This window comes from Rhipicephalus sanguineus, chromosome 5, assembly GCF_013339695.2.
Source record: "Rhipicephalus sanguineus isolate Rsan-2018 chromosome 5, BIME_Rsan_1.4, whole genome shotgun sequence".
In the NCBI taxonomy this organism is placed as follows: domain Eukaryota; kingdom Metazoa; phylum Arthropoda; class Arachnida; order Ixodida; family Ixodidae; genus Rhipicephalus; species Rhipicephalus sanguineus.
This window is the reverse complement of record NC_051180.1, coordinates 190,212,372-190,228,988: the sequence shown is the minus strand read 5'-3', so window position 1 is coordinate 190,228,988 and position 16,617 is coordinate 190,212,372. Positions and strand designations below refer to the sequence as shown.

General features: G+C 49.9%; 1 protein-coding gene across 8 annotated transcripts in view; it reads right to left on the bottom strand.

Annotated features, from left to right (window-relative positions):
- Positions 1–16,617, bottom strand: part of LOC119394533 (protein LMBR1L) — a 583,826-nt gene that overhangs the window by 432,635 nt on the left and 134,574 nt on the right. For 6 of the 8 annotated variants that reach the window (XM_037661855.2, XM_049415813.1, XM_049415812.1 and 3 more), the window contains one exon: positions 1,752–1,855. The exons of the other annotated variants lie outside the window; for them this stretch is intronic. In XM_037661855.2, coding sequence (XP_037517783.1) covers positions 1,752–1,855 — 104 coding nt within the window. The remainder of the gene's footprint in view (positions 1–1,751; positions 1,856–16,617) is intronic. 8 annotated transcript variants of the gene reach the window in all.

The window sequence follows — 16,617 nt, the reverse complement described above, 5'->3', positions numbered from 1 at the left end:
GCTTTTCGCTTCGTGCCACCGTCCGCCATTCTAACCGCACGCTACGTGAACACCAAGAGTGAGCAAGACGCGCACGTGTGATAAGACAAGCAAGCACGTGTAACTTCTCTGGGCTCGTTTCTAGCCAAAAAAAAAAAGCTGGATGTGGCAGCGTCGCAGAGCGGTGGAAACTAAAGTCCCTAGATTTAGATTTTTCCCTCTTCTTTCTTAAGTACCGACAACCATTGAAGCACCCCCGACGAATCTCATTGGCTAACGCTCGTTTTCGGTAGCCATGTTCTTTCTAATGCTTTTCCAAAACCTGGTGAAACGCGTCCCCCGCTCACTACTGACCCCACGTCAGTTGGCGGGAGAAGAAAGGCGCGTCGCGTTAGCTTACTGTCTGCTGAAAGATGCGTGGCTAATGTATACTTAGACGTACGTGGCTTTGTAAATCTTCTAAGTTAGGAAGAAAATGGCGGCAGACGCCGGCTGCGCGTGACAGAGGGCCGGGAGAGAGGGCAGTTGTCGGTATTTAGTAAAGTAAAAAGTTGGGCGAGTTGGTATTTGTTGCGCCCCTCAGTCATCATGTCGGTATTTAGGCACAAGGAAAAAATCTAGGGACTTTAGTGGAGACTGGCGAAAGAGCTGAGAGGGAGGGTAGTTCGGGTAGCTTGCTCGGAAGAGTAGCCGGCGCTGGCTGTGCGTGTCAAAAAAATTTAGGGCCCATTCACGCTCAGTGAGCCTGCACGCGGGACAAAGGACGGAGGGGTGCATAACAAAACAACAGTCGGGGAGAGCTACAACTAGACGGCAGCGGAGGCAGGGTTAACAATAGGAATCTATGGGCACCTCGCTGATGGCTTATCGGTGCTTGAAAGTGGTGTCCCGCGAAGTCGCCGGAGCGCCGACTTCGTTCGCTGTAACCGATCGGCAGGGCTCGGAGACGTTCGTTGTAAGTGCGATTTTGCATCATAGAGATAATGTATATTTCCACGGTCACGCGGGCATCGTCAAAATTGTGACGTAGGCGGCGCGCGAGCGTGGATGCGGTGGGCGCCGAACCAGGTCAAGTGGCGCCAGCTATGGAGGATTAGAAACAACTAACAAACGCGTAATCTATGTCCTCCGAGCATTCGGAAGCGCCCATCTCGACTCGCTAAGCTTACAGCATGGATTATTTGACTATGGCTCTCAAAAACGGCGCCGAATCGGGACGAATACATTGCTGTCGAAGCTTAAGGACATGAATCTAAAGCAAATGGAAGCATCAGTTCGGAACTTACACGTTACAGAGCGCACGGCGGCCACTTGATAGATTCGAAGTGGACGACAACCGCTTTTGGCAGTGCTGCCATGTTTTTCGGAGGCGCGAATGCCTCGCCGGCGAAGCTTGCCGTGCAAGTTGGACAGCTCTCGCGCGTGCGGCGACGGCCGACGTTCTGCGGCACCGCGCCGTTGCGGCAGGCTTGCCGCTAGCGTGAGCGGGTCATAACATCTGCCAACGGGCACGACGAGCGAACAGCGGAAGAGAACACAACTAGCACACGCAAAGCCGCAGGCACGGTTTTAAGTGAAAGTTCGTTTTAAATGGGGCCGTTACATGTGGGCTCAACTGTAGAAGAAATTTGATGAACAACATACCGACTGAAGTTATACTTAATTGGGACATATTTGTGTGTTCCGAAGTTGTACATAGTTATTTAAAAGCATGTTGCAGTTTAGAGACAGTATAGCATGTTTAGAAACGCGTTGGTAAATCACGAACTCGCCTTTCGAGATCCTGGGAGTCCCTCTGATTCAGTAAACAGGTACGCAAATGGCAGTAGAATGAAGATGGAGATGTTGGAGAAGAGAAAAATCTCGTTCCACAGTCCTGTAAACAGATGCAACATGCACAAGTTCTCTCAGCACAAGGTGTTTCACCAGTGGTATTGCCAGAATCTCACACTTAGCACCACATGTTAAAGGGACACTAAAGGCAAACAATTTATGCTAGAGTGAAAACTTAAAGGGGCCCTGCAACACCTTTCTATATTAGAATAGTCTCATTATTGACGTATGAATCTTCACGAGTCATATGCCGCAAAAACTTTTCGAATCCGTCAAGTCTAAGCGGTGTTACCAAATTATAGAGAACACGTTCCGCAGCTTTCTCCCTATACTCAACGCCGCGAGCGCGCGGAAAGCTGCGCGGGGCGTGAAGGGAGGGAGGGAGGGAGGGAGGGAGGGCGGAGGTGCGAGGAGGCGCTGAAGAGTTACGTCAGCGCCGGCGGCATTTTTTTTCTTCATTTTTTTCCTCTCTGGCGTCTCGGCGCAACCACGTGGTCTGTGGCTCCACTTCCGGTCGGCTTGCGTGGTCGTCGTCGAGCGGAGCCCATCGCACCGTGTATCGCGCGTGCTTGAAAACTGCGAGTCGGTTTGGTAATGTTGGGTGTGCACCTCGAACTGCCGCAGTGTTTTCATCGCTCTACCAACGATGGATGCAAACCTGCGTGTGCGTTTGGAACGAATGACAGCTGAGATGGGTTTCGACCCACACTCCGATACACCACCTCGTCGCACTGCTCGCGCTTGAATCGTATTCAACACGGCAAAGCTGCGTGCACCCTTCTCCCATTGGCGGTACTTCGATGCTGTTTGCTCTTCGAATGCGGGCGCTCAGCGAGTGCGGGCTGACAACAAAGAACTAAAGACTAGAAGAAAGGAACGTGGGGCATCGGGCCGGCGCGGACCCATCCCCCGACTGTCTGCAGCTCGTGAAAATGCGAGTCTGCTTGGTTGCTGTGTCGCGGTTTCTCGGGAACGTGAGACTACGGGGAGGATACGCCGAGGTACGGCTCGATGGCATACTGAACAGACAGCGAACGGGACTCTCGCCATACAGCGAACACAGGTATCCTAATCTAGCCGGCGCCAGCATTGTTATCGGATAAATGCTGCACCGCTGCCACGGTCGGTCGTGAGAACGTGCCGACGATGCAGCTTCCAGCTGACGAGGCAACACTCGAACGGCTGCCACTCTCAACGGTGACCAGCGACGGTCAAAAGCAGAGAAATATTCACGATTTCGGCACTGCGCATAGTGAAGAAAACGCAACCACGCAACTACGAGCAGACGAGCTGTCGGTGAGACCGGAAGTGCTAATATTAATGTTTGTTCGGTGTTTTAACGGCATAACACAATATAAACATACATATTATCTACTTATTGAACTCAAAATTAACAACGAAGGTAATGATGAGGGTGTTATCGTGATTATAACATCAGCCAATGGTGGAACTGCCAACAATCGCGTCATATATTGCGGACTAATACATCATTTGTCGAGAGAAGCGGGAGCGATTTTCAGCTGACTTTGAGAATTTATTGTAAATTGCAGGCCGCTCGCTTCGCTATAATATTTGGCTCGCGTGTTCTCGGGAGCCTCGACTACCGATTGGCAGCGCTTTTTTACCCTGTTCAAAAAGTGTTGCAGGGCCCCTTTAAGGCTGGAGAACATCTAATACCTCAATATTATGTGCAGCAGCGCTTTAGTAATCGTGATATTAGGGTAAATGAGGGACACGATTTGCACCACCAGCGGGACATTCTAGTACTAGCCCTATATGACCTGGTAAGGCCTCAGTACTCTAACAAGCCATAATAAAAATGATCACTGCAATGAATCAGAAGATGGTATAGATGATTTTACATAAGACATCTTGGGCTATTAAGTGAATGTGCTCTTATTTTTGTATATAGCGACATGAGTTAATAGGGTCGTGAAACGTCGAATGCATCAACCCGAACGTTTTCATGCGTATGTGTCAACCACAGGCCTGTTTTTTTAGTTGTTGAAAATATAAAACGGCAAGGTCAATATGGTGGCAACGAAACCTATCCGTAAGATAGTCTATAAAATGTTACTTGTGCATTTCTGTTCGATTCACAGCACAAAGAATGTTACCCTTGACGACACGGGTGCACGAAAGGTTTCATTTTTGCCGTGCTCTGCTCCACTGGTGTAGTCATGTCTTAAGAGTAGTTTTATTATCACATATTGCTGCGTGGGCTCTGCTAGCCCGCGAAGCTTCCTTCACACACGAGGGGGGAATCCTTAGGGAGAAGTAGGGATTGCCGATCACGTGACGACATCACAGGTGCAAATGGGTGCGACCCCTCCGCGCCTCCTCAGAGGGACTTTAGTCCCTGTCTCCCCTGAGGAGGTGCGGAGGGGTCGCACTCATTTTTCCTCTAGGGACTACCTAGAAGGAAAAATCTAGGGACTTTAACAGAGACCTTTTGAGCAATAGGACAAACGATCCCCATGCGGTGGGGGAGAAAGTGGAATTTCAGGCTGCTGTTTGACACATCGCAGTAGCTCCTACTGCAGCAACCGTTTTGCAATTGCTTTGAGGGTGTGTTGGCCACAGCTACGGTGGCTACGATGTACGATGCTACTTCTTTTTTTTTTTTTTTCAATTGTCTAACATGCATGCTTGTGGAACACCACGTGCGAGGCATGCTGAACTTGAATGCTGTGCGGGAGGTGATTTTCAAGCAGATGGCAGAGCACTACCATCACTATGGCCCATATACCGGTCACTAATATTAACCTTTTTTTTTTTCGAACGTGGCGATTTTCATGAGCATTTTGACGTTGCCCATTCTCTTGAGCCTGTTTAACTGAAATAACGACCTAATGAAAAAATAAAAGCATAACGCATGTTTGTAGTATATTATGATTAAAAGCAGTAAACGATACTTTCGAACGAATTTCCTAGATGTTTGGTGGAGCGTCACTTGATCTCGCAGACTACATATCTTTTGTGCAGAAGGCTCTAGCTCAGACGTAATTTCAGCGCTACGACGAGGAAATATTTTGGAGCTATAATGAGCAAAATTATCTGTAGTGAACACAAACTTAATGCCTATCTGAGTGTCGACCTATGTAAGCTATAAGTTCCCACATTATGCATATGCTTTACTTATAAAAAAACTCTAACAGGCTGCCGGAAGTGTGATTGATGCCTCAATTTGCGCTATACGCTCACAGAATGAGGATTTCATTTTTTCGCTGCATTGATAACTGATTCTGCACGGTGAAGACAGCAGCAAACTATACAGTTTCATTACACCCCAAGATTTTAATAAAACGCTCACAGATCACTGTCAAGCATGAAGGGGCAACATCTCTCCCGTTCTCGTGAAAAAAAAAAAAACCTACGATAGCTGCACTTCTTTTTAACACAACACCACAACATCGAAAGATACTTCATTTCAATTACTATTACTCGACTACATGACCGAAGTCTCACTAATTAGAACCAAAGTTGATTTATCCGAAAGGTCAGCAGAGGAAAAAAAATGCCACCATCAATGACCTCGTGAAGAATGATAGTCTTAGTCCAGATTCGCAACAACAAAAGCACATAAAGTAGTGCTGGTGATCCAACCAAAGGGCACAGCAGCGTAGGTATTTCTCTCTCTCCGTTCACCTCATTCATGTGAGTGGGGGACATTTATGGAGAATTCTCCCCGCTGATTGATGTCACTAACCTCCGCCTTTATCCCCCACGCTGCTGTGCCATTTGGTTGGGTCGCCAGCAGTATTTCACTTGCTTTTTTGTAAGGTCACTCTATTTTTCAAAGGTAGCGCAAACTCCTCCTCTCGGCGGCGTTTGCTCCTCGCCCTTCACCCTCAGCCGCTATTATTGGGCGAGAGTCGCAAGGCGCGCCCAGCCCGCATGTGGCGCGTTGGAACGCTTGCTTCTACTTGCTTGTAAATGCGACAACTCTGCGTGCAGATTCACACAGCTGTTCCTATGTAAGATGTGTAGTAAAAATAGTTTGTGCTTGGTCGGTACCTTAACTATTATCTCTCGTTTTATAAGCAACAAATCACACAATGGTGCCGGCATAATATATATATATATATATATATATATATATATATATATATATATATATATATATATATAAAAGGAAACCCCATTGCGGCACCTTAAGCGCAAACAGCTTCCTGGACCTGGGACCTCTTTTGACAATGTGAGAAACCTAGCACTTGCGCATTGTTGAGTTCACAAGTGTCGAATGCGTCGCTCGCACCAGGCAAACAAAAGACAGAACATGTTAAACGCAATCCTAGGAAGTCCTTACAGCTGCCGTTTTTCTTTTCGAGTACCGTAGTGTTTGTTTACAAGACGAATTTCGGAAAATCAGACGCTACATCAAGTTATGAACACACAACACAGTGGAGGCACTTATTTGCAAAATACCACCAGTGTGCATTCTTTTAAATTTTGATCTGGGTTCACGCGCTTCAGGCCCCGTCCAGAGGGCCCACAACATCGCGACGGAACTCAGACTTCCAGTCCCATCGTGGGCGGAGCTACCAACTTGATCTGGGGGCCTCCAGCTCCCCAGATTTGAGTTCCTCAGGACTCCAATAAAGTTCTTGTCATGTCATGGGTTCACACACTTCTGTTGCCCCCTCAGGTAAATATCTTTTTGGTTTCATCGCGCGTGCCTCGTGCACCTAGCTCTTTCATTGGAGACTCGTCCAGTGTGCTCAGTTTATGAGATGTCGTGCTCGTATTCCTATTGCTAAAATATGCTCTTTTGTTCACAGGAGAGCATGGACATTTTTCCATCGCGCATGCCTCGTGCACCTAGCTCTTTCATTGGTGACTCGTCCAGTGTGCTCAGTTTATGAGATGTCGTGCTCGTATTCCTATTGCTAAAATATGCTCTTTTGTTCACAGGAGAGCATGGACATTTTTCTTTGTTAGTTGGCTAACGGTAAGCTCGCGAACGCACCTTCACGTGTCAAAAGGCTCGCCTTGTACAAGCTGGCTACCCCGACCACCTCCTGGTGTCAGTCGCAGAATCCCTGCTCAAAAAGCCTTCAGGTTGCCAGCAGGATGCCGCCACCGTTATGAATGTCCGAAAGAAGCTCACTACCTACACAAGATTTCCCACAACATAAACAAGGTGGGCTCTCGGGCAAAAATTAGCGTGGCTTTCATGGCTCCAAACAAGCAGGGAAAACTGTGCAGGCGCAGCAACCCAACTGCATGCAAAGCACGCGGTTGTGATAAAAAGCACAGAACACGCCACGTGCCATGCAAAGAAGGTGTTGTGTACCAGCTCCCGCTAGTGTGTGGAAAATACCACGTAGGGCAAACAGGGCGGTGCCTCAATGACAGGCTTAGAGCGCGCCAAAACAATGTAAAGGAGGGTGGCGATGGCTTGCTTTCCGTGCATTGCCGCACGTGTGGGTGTTTGCCTGTTTTTGATGAGTGCTCGGTTGTACGCATGCACAAAGAAGAAACTACGCGGTTGATTGTTGAATCGGCTACCATACATAAGTTAGGGCAAGGTTGCGTCAGCGCACCATCATTGTCATTATATAGAAAAGAATTATCAGTCCTTGATGCCTCCACATTGGCGCATGCCTGATTGATCACAAGTTTTCACGTATATATGTTTGATCCGGCTTCCAATAAATCATTGTTGAAAGTTAGCGCTTGTGTGTGTGTTACTCCCTGTCCCGTCCTTGTCATTTCAGTTTTGCGCTCTACAATACTGCCACGTCCACTTCTTGTTTTAGTTTGAATTATTCGGGTTTGCCTATATAAACATAATGGAAGAAATCTACAGCGGATCCACAGCCACTATAGTCCTCCATAAAGAAAGCAACAGAATCCCAATAAAGAAGAGCGTACGGCAGGGAGACACGATCTCTCCAATGTTATTCACCACGTGTTTACAGGAGGTTTTCAGGGCCCTAGATTGGGAAGAGTTAGGGATAAGAGTTAATGGAGAGTATCTCAGTAACCTGCGATTCGCGGATGACATTGCATTGATGAGTAACGCGGGAGACGAATTGCAGCTCATGATTACTGAACTGGATACGGAAAGTAGAAGAGTAGGTCTGAAAATTAATATGCATAAAACTAAAGTAATGTGGAACAATCTTGGCAGAGAACAGCGCTTTGCGATAGGTGGCGAGACACTGGAAGTTGTAAAGGAGTACGTCTACTTAGGACAGGTAGTAACCGCAGAGCCGAACCATGAGAGTGAAATAACTAGAAGAATAAGGGGCTCATTCGGCAAGCATTGTCAAATCATGAATGGCAATCTACCACTATCCCTCAAGAGAAAGGTATATAACAGCTGCATCTTACCGGTACTTACCTACGGAGCAGAAACCTGGAGACTTACAAAGAGGGTTCAACTTAAACTGAGGACGACGCAGCGAGCGATGGAAAGAAAAATGGTAGGTGTAACCGTAAGAGACAGGAAGAGAGCAGAGTGGGTCAGGGAACAAACAGGGGTTAAGGACATCATAGTTGAAATCAAGAAGAAGAAATGGATATGGGCCGGGCACATAGCACGTCGGCAGGATAACCGGTGGTCATTAAGGGTAACTGACTGGATTCCAAGAGATGGCAAACGCGTGAGGGGGAGACAGAAAATTAGGTGGGTAGATGAGATTAAGAAGTTTGCAGGTACAACGTGGCAGCAGAAAGCACAGGACCGGGTTGATTGGCGGAACATGGGAGAGGCCTTTGCCCTGCAGTGGGCGTAGACAGGCTGATGATGATGATGATGATGATTCGGGTTTGACCAGCAAGGACGTTTATCAACGATTGACGCTGTCCGCAAAGCAGTGTTCGAGAAGCTTCTCGATTGTAGTAGATCGTTTTGTTAAGATTGCGCGCCGCCCATCAATGTTCTAGCTTTGTCGAGAGATAATGCCGCCACCAGCGATATTGCTGGAAAATTCGATAGCGCCTGTATAAAAGCTGACGCGCTTGACCGCTTGTCAGTTGATCGACGGTCGACGCTCTGTTCGCCGCTGTCATTTTATTCCTGTAGCTGGAGTTTCATTTTCCCGGCCACAAGTTCGGCCTAATAAAGAATCGTCTCACGCACCCGGCAATACAACCGCAGCTTCTCGACCACAAGCTACGCCGACGTTCAAGCACTAGGATCCGCCGACCTGCGTGAGACGATTCGAGCAATCGTGCAAGAGGAGCTGCGAAAACTTCTACCTTCGTCGCAACCTCAAGTAGATTCCATCGCCAATGTCGTGCACCAGGAGATCCAGCATTCACTCGGTGCGCCTCAGCTAGTAGAGCCGCAGCCGCAAGCTATGAGCTATGCTGCTGCAGCCCGCCGTCACGCTGCTCCTCTACGCCCACGCCGAGACGACACACCGCCGCAGTACCGTCGCCAGACACCGCCACCGACGCCCTACCGTCCACCTGTTGGCCAGACGCCGCCACCGACGCCCTACCGCCCACCTGCCAGCCAGCGCTATACCCCGAGGAAGACCGATGTCTGGCGCGCCCCTGACAACCGCCCGCTCTGCTACCACTGCGGGGAGGCAGGCCACACGTACCGCCGCTGGCAGTACCGTCAGATGGGGCTACGCGGATTCGCCGTCAACGCGCCGCGCCTGCAGCCAGGCGAACGGCCTTGCGACATCGACGACTACCTCACCGGAACACAGTGGCAAGAACGACGACCTTCCCGCTCGGCGTCGCCTGGCCGTTACATGTCACCGCACCGCCGGCAGTACACTGGCCCAAACCGGGGCCGGTCGCCTAGCCCGTCTCCGGAAAACTAAAGGCAGCAACCGATGGAGGTGCAGTTGCTGAACGACGAAATGCTGAAGATCCTACGCCATCGACGACGCCGCCGCGACGAAGTTCCGAGCCCCCGCCGCACACCGAACGACGTCCTGAACACGAAACTTTGCAACCGGAAGCAGACCTGACGACGCAACGCGGAACCAGCGGTGCAAACTGACGTGGCCCGACGCCGCGACGTAACCGCAACGCAAGACGGTGGACTAGCGACCTCGACGTTCTGATCGACGGCCACAACGTCACCGCTCTCGTCGATACTGGAGCCGACTATTCCGTCATCAGTGGGCCGTTTGCAGCACAGTTGAAGAAAGTTAGGACTGCTTGGGAAGGCCCCGAGATACGGACCGCTGGAGGCCATCTGATAACGCCGATTGGTGTCTGCACGGCGCGAGTCACCATCAATAACCGGACTTATCCTGCGAGCTTTGTAATCCTACAAAACTGCTCCAGGGATGTGATACTTGGAATGGACTTCCTAAGTGACCACGGCGCCATCATCGACCTGAGGTCTGAGTCGATAACACTGAACTCAGACAAAGAGCTCCCGCCCCACATGATGCCAGGCAACCATGCATTGAATGTGATAGAAGAGCAGGTGACCATTCCGCCGCGCTCCAGCGTCATTATTTCCGTCGGCACCGAAAAACCTGCGAACCTTGAAGGCGTCATCGAGGGCGATCAGCACCTACTCCTGAACCGTCAAATTTGCGTCGCACGAGGTATAGCCGAGCTGCGTGACGGTAAAGCAAAAGTAGTGCTGACAAACTTCAGCCACAAATATAGGCACCTCAACTTTGGTACAACGGTTGCCTACATCGACGAATGTGTAGCCGCCAGCGATGCTTTCGCCCTCTTTGATGCTGCCGAACCTGCTTCGACGAATAGAGGTCCCGAACCGGATTTTGACGTCAACCCGAGCCTTCCGAAGGCCAAGCAAGACCAGCTCAAAACCCTGCTCTTGCAATACAAGGACTGTTTCTCGTCGTCATCGCGGGTCCGACAAATGCCCCTTGCAAAGCACCGCATTATAACAGAAGAAAATTCTCGACCACTCCGTCAGAGCCCCTACAGAGTTTCTACTCGAGAGCACGACGCGATAAAGAAACACGTCGACGAGATGCTATGCGACAACATCATCCAGCCGTCCAAGAGTCCGTGGGCGTCACCCGTGGTGTTAGTGAAGAAGAAGGACGGGACACTGCGCTTCTGCGTTGATTATTGGCGCCTGAACAAAATACTACTGGCCACGCCTTGCTGCCGACGTCGCCCACTACGTTAAGACTTGCCGAGATTGCCAGCGACGGAAGACACCGCCGACTAGGCCAGCGGGACTTCTGCAGCCAATCGAACCACCTCATCGGCCGTTCCAGCAAATAGGGATGGACCTACTGGGGCCGTTCCCGACGTCGACTTCCGGCAACAAGTGGATCGTCGTAGCGACTCACTACCTCACCCACTACGCCGAGACAAAGGCCTTGCCCAAAGGCAGCGCCGCCGAGGTAGCCAAGTTCTTCGTGGAGAACATCGTCTTGCGTCATGGCGCCCCAGAGACTTAACTCAGGCGATCTTCAAATACAGCGAGACGAGCCACCGCCGCACCACCGCCTACCACCCGCAGACCAATGGCCTCACCGAACGTCTAAATAAGACCATCACCGACATGCTGGCCATGTGCGTCGACGTTGAGCACAAGACGTGGGACGCCGTCCTTCCGTACGTGACCTTCGCCTACAACACGGCCGTGCAAGAAACAACGCACATGATGCCGTACAAGTTGGTCTACGGAAGGAGCCCGGCGACGACGCTCGACGCCATGCTACCGAACGTCACCGACGAAGAAAACCTTGACGCCGCCGCTTACTTACAACGTGCCGAAGAAGCTCGACAGCTCGCCCGCCTGCGCATCAAGACCCAGCAGTACACCGACAGCCGTCGCTACAATCTTCGACGACGCTTCGTGGAATACCAGCCCGGCGACCGTGTTTGGGTCTTGACGCCGATACGCCGACATGGGCGTAGCGAAAAACTCCTTCGGCGATACTTCGGGCCATACAAGGTTCTTCGACGCCTCGGCGCTCTTGACTATGAGGTCATCCCAGACGGCATTACGAACTCCCAGCGACGCCGCACACGACCTGAAGTCGTCCATGTCGTGCGCCTTAAGTCGTTTTTTACGCGTTAGCGAACCTGGGGACTCTACTTTTCCTTTGTTATTGTAATTTATTTATGTATGCACTTGTTTTTTTCTCTCACTTCTATGTTCTTTCACAAGCATCGGGAAGATGCTTTTTCAGAGGGGGGCAATGCCACGCCCACTTCTTGTTTTAGTTTGAATTATTCGGGTTTGACCAGCAAGGACGTTTATCAACGATCGACGCTGTCCGCAAAGCAGTGTTCGAGAAGCTTCTCAATTGTAGTAGATCGTTTTGTTAAGATTGCGCGCCGCCCGTGAATGTTCTAGCTTTGTCGAGAGATAATGCCGCCACCAGCGATATTGCTGGAAAATTCGATAGCGCTTGTATAAAAACCAATGCGCTTGACCGCTTGTCAGTTGATCGATGGTCGACGCTCTGTTCGCCGCTATCATTTTATTCCCGTAGCTGGAGTTTCATTTTCCCGGCCACAAGTTCGGCCTAATAAAGAGTTTCACCTCGGACGTGCTGACTGCTGCCTTCTTCGACGTCACGACCACGTGACAATACAAATAAAAGAGGTAGACTTTTTCTGAATTGCTGATACATAAGAAATACACATTAAAATAAAGCAGTCATTGCACATTACATCCTTGCACATCTTTTATTATATACATAAGATAGGCTCAAACGAAACAAAGTTATTGCACGTTTGTAACGGCATCCCTCATTACAATACTCCTGCTACCAGACTTTCTTGAAGCCAGTCGTTTGCTCTCTGCTTCAGCATTGGATTTTTTTACTAGAATGTGCATCCTCGTTCGCAGAAACAACTGCGCAATCATTCTGGGTAATTCATGGCATGGCGGAAAACAGTTAGCAGTAAACAGAGATGCCACTACTTTCTTTTGGAATGCTGGAATGCTAACTTTGTTGTTTAGGAGGCCTAATGCATTCTTCTAATGTTGCCTCTGAAAGCTCAACAACCTGCAAAACTGCTGGTGAGGGAATGGCAAGTGTCATTTTGTCTTCCGTGTAACTTTTGAGTTGTTGAAGCTTGCAAGCATTAGCCTCGTCAGAGATTGCAGTTCGACAGTCTTGGCAGGCCAAACTATTTTTGATGCAGCTGTAGCGAAGCGTTCCTACTCAGTAATGGGTCGTCCTCTCGAGCGCCTTCCAGTGGGTCGTTCTCTTCTCTGAGAGCATGCTCCTTGGGCAGAGAGTCGGCCCCGCTTTGAATGTCGCTGCCGTGCGCCGTCGCTGAGTGCCCGTTAATAAACGTCTTGACAATTTGGTGGAGAGTGCTGTGCCCTTTAAACAACTACGGTCCGCATTCGATGCCCTCGGAGCTTCGATCCCGTACCATGCCTGCTACCATGACTCAAGACGCCGCCCAGCAAACACCTCCTCTTGCACCGACGCCATGTCCGGGTGTCCCCCGCATCCGCGACCCTCCTATCTTCACTGGCGCGGATGGCACCGACGTCGAGGACTGATTCGCGATCTACGAGCGTGTGAGCGTCCCCAATAAATGGGACGAGGCAGGCAAACTGAGCAACCTCGTTTTCTACCTCGCGGGTGTGGCAAGTCTATGGTACAACAACCACGCATCCGATTTCGCTACATGGTCCGCTTTCAAGACCGCCATCATCGACGTGTTTGGCCGCCCTGCCGTTCGCAAGCTGCAAGCCGAACAGCGTTTACGTGAACGAGCCCAGCAGTCTGGCGAGTCTTTCACGAGCTACATTGAAGACGTGCTCGACTTGTGCAAGAAAGCCAACGCAACCATGTCTGAAGCCGACAAGATCCGGAACGTCATGAAAGGCATCAACGACGATGCCTTCACCAAGCTACTCGCCAAAAACCCTCGCACTGTGGCAGAGGTCATCACGCTGTGCCAAACTACGAGGAGCTACGCCGGCAGCGGCTGATGACGCGTCGACCTCCATCACGCGACGCCGATCTCGCTGGCTTGTCGGCCGTGTCGGACCACTCCGTCTTACTCGCCGAAATCAAGTCATTCGTGCGGGAGGAAATTGCCCGCCAGTTCTCCCTACTGGCCTTCTCTCACCCGCAGGATGGTGTACAGTCGTCGACCACACTGCTGCCTCCCCTATGCCGGGAAATCGCAGAGGTCATGCCGGAATACCACCAGCCCCCTCCGGCGTCTGCGCCGCTCAGTTACGCACAAGTTCCAGCGAGGCCGCCCCCAGCGCTCCCTGTGGTGCCCCCGCTAACATACGCTGGAGCCGTCGCCAGGCCTCAGGCCTTCGAAGCGAGTGTGCCGGCTGCGTACGCCGACATCATCCCTATGCCCCGACTGCAGCCTACCATGCAGTCGTCATATCAGCAGCCGCCCCGTCCCTCGCGTCCTGCCATGTGGATGGGACATCATCATCATCATCATCATCAGCCTGTCTACGCCCACTGCAGGGCAAAGGCCTCTCCCATGTTCCGCCAATCAACCCGGTCCTGTGCTTTCCGCTGCCACGTTATACCTGCAAACTTCTTAATCTCATCTACCCACCTAATTTTCTGTCTCCCCCTCGCGCGTTTGCCATCTCTTGGAATCCAGTCAGTTACCCTTAAAGGGGTGGTGCCACCATGTTTGTGGCTTGCGCGTTCTTTGCTGTAAGCGTTTCCTATACCTCCAGGAAGCGTGATGCACGCACCAAGATTCATGTATTCTCGCTAAATAATTTAATATCGCCTTTTCATGTGGACAACTTTCGGTTTCGGTTTCTGGGCGCCGAGGTTGGGCAGTGACGTAGAAGTGTAGGAGGCTTGGTCACGTGACCACACAAGGCTGTGACGCACTTAGCCAGGAAGCAATCGAAACTCGGCGAGTGATGTAGCAACCGATGCTTTGCTGGTACTATAGTGAAAACTGTAATATATTCTAGTTCACTACAGCCGGTACGTACGTTGCGGAGGCGTCAGAGGTCCGGAGGTCATTCACGTCACTACAGCAGACCTGGTGTGACGTCACTATAACTTTCGTTGCCTTTCCTATACAGCTACGTCAGAGTTGGCGCGCTAGCGATGGGTTTCGATCGGGAGAATGGGCATTTAGGTGCACTTTGGAAGTGAATTAAAATATATTCTAAACGTTTGCTGTGTCCGACCCTTCCTGTGGAGTGCCCTTGCATACAGAGGAAACCCACAACAGGCTTGTTATAGCCTCGAAATTTGATGGCACCACCCCTTTAATGACCACCGGTTATCCTGCCGACGTGCTACGTGCCCGGCCCATATCCATTTCTTCTTCTTGATTTCAACTATGATGTCCTTTACGCCCGTTTGTTCCCTGACCCACTCTGCTCTCTTCCTGTCTCTTAAGGTTACACCTATCATTTTCCTTTCCATCGCTCGCTGCGTCGTCCTCAATTTAAGTTGAACCCTCTTTGTAAGTCTCCAGGTTTCTGCTCCGTAGGTAAGTACCGGTAAGATGCAGCTGTTATATACCTTCCTCTTCAAGGATAGTGGTAGATTACCATTCATGATTTGATAATGCTTGCCGAATGAGCCCCAACCCATCCTTATTCTTCTAGTTATTTCACTCTCATGGTTCGGCTCCGCGGTTACTACCTGTCCTAAGTAGACGTACTCCTTTACAACTTCCAGTGTCTCGCCACCTATCGCAAAGCGCTGTTCTCTGCCAAGATTGTTCCACATTACTTTAGTTTTATGCATATTAATTTTCAGACCTACTCTTCTACTTTCCTTATCCAGTTCAGTAATCATGAGCTGTAATTCGTCTCCCGCATTACTCATCAATGCAATGTCATCAGCGAATCGTAGGTTACTGAGATACTCTCCATTAACTCTTATCCCTAACTCTTCCCAATCTAGGGCCCTGAAAACCTCCTGTAAACACGCGGTGAATAACATTGGAGAGATCGTGTCTCCCTGCCGTACGCCCTTCTTTATTGGGATTCTGTCGCTTTCTTTATGGAGGACTATAGTGGCTGTGGATCCGCTGTAGATTTCTTCCATTATGTTTATATAAGCTTCGTCGATGCCTTGATTCCGCAGTGCCTGCATGACTGCTGATGTCTCCACCGAATCAAATGCCTTCTCGTAATCTATGAAGGCTATGTATAGGGGTTGGTTGTATTCCGCGCATTTCTCTATCACCTGATTGATAGTATGAATATGGCCTATTGTTGAGAAGCCTGTACGAAATCCTGCCTGGTCCCTTGGTTGATTGAACTCTAATGTCGTATTAATTCTGTTAGCAATTACTTTTGTAAATAGCTTGTAGACAACGGACAGTAAGCTTATGGGCCTGTAATTTTTCAGGTCCTTGACGTCCCCTTTCTTATGGATCTGGTATCCTCCCGTCGAGAGACACTTCGTATACAGGGTGGCCAGTCTTTCTAACACAATCTCTCCACCGTCTTTCAACAGGTCTAATGTTACCTGATCCTCACCAGCTGCTTTGCCTCTTTGCATTCCCTTTAGGGCTTTCTTCACTTCTCCTGTCAATACTGGTGGGATGTCAGATTCCTCTGCGCTATTACTCCTTCTTACGTTATCATCCTGAATGCCTCGGCCGCTGTACAGATCTCTGTAGAACTCTTCCGCTACCTCAACTATTCTATCCATATTGTTTGTGACCTTGCCTTCCTTGTCCCTTAATGCATACATCTGATTTTTGCCTATGCACAGTTTTGTATTCATAGCTTTGAGGCTTCTTCCGTTCTTTAGAGCATGCTCAATTCTCTCCATATTATATTTTCTTATGTCGGCTACTTTACGCCTATTGATTAACTTCGAAAGCTCCGCCAGCTCTATTTTGTCTGTTGCATTTGAGGCTTTCATAGCTTGACGTTTCTTAATGAGGTTTTTCGTCTCTTGGGAT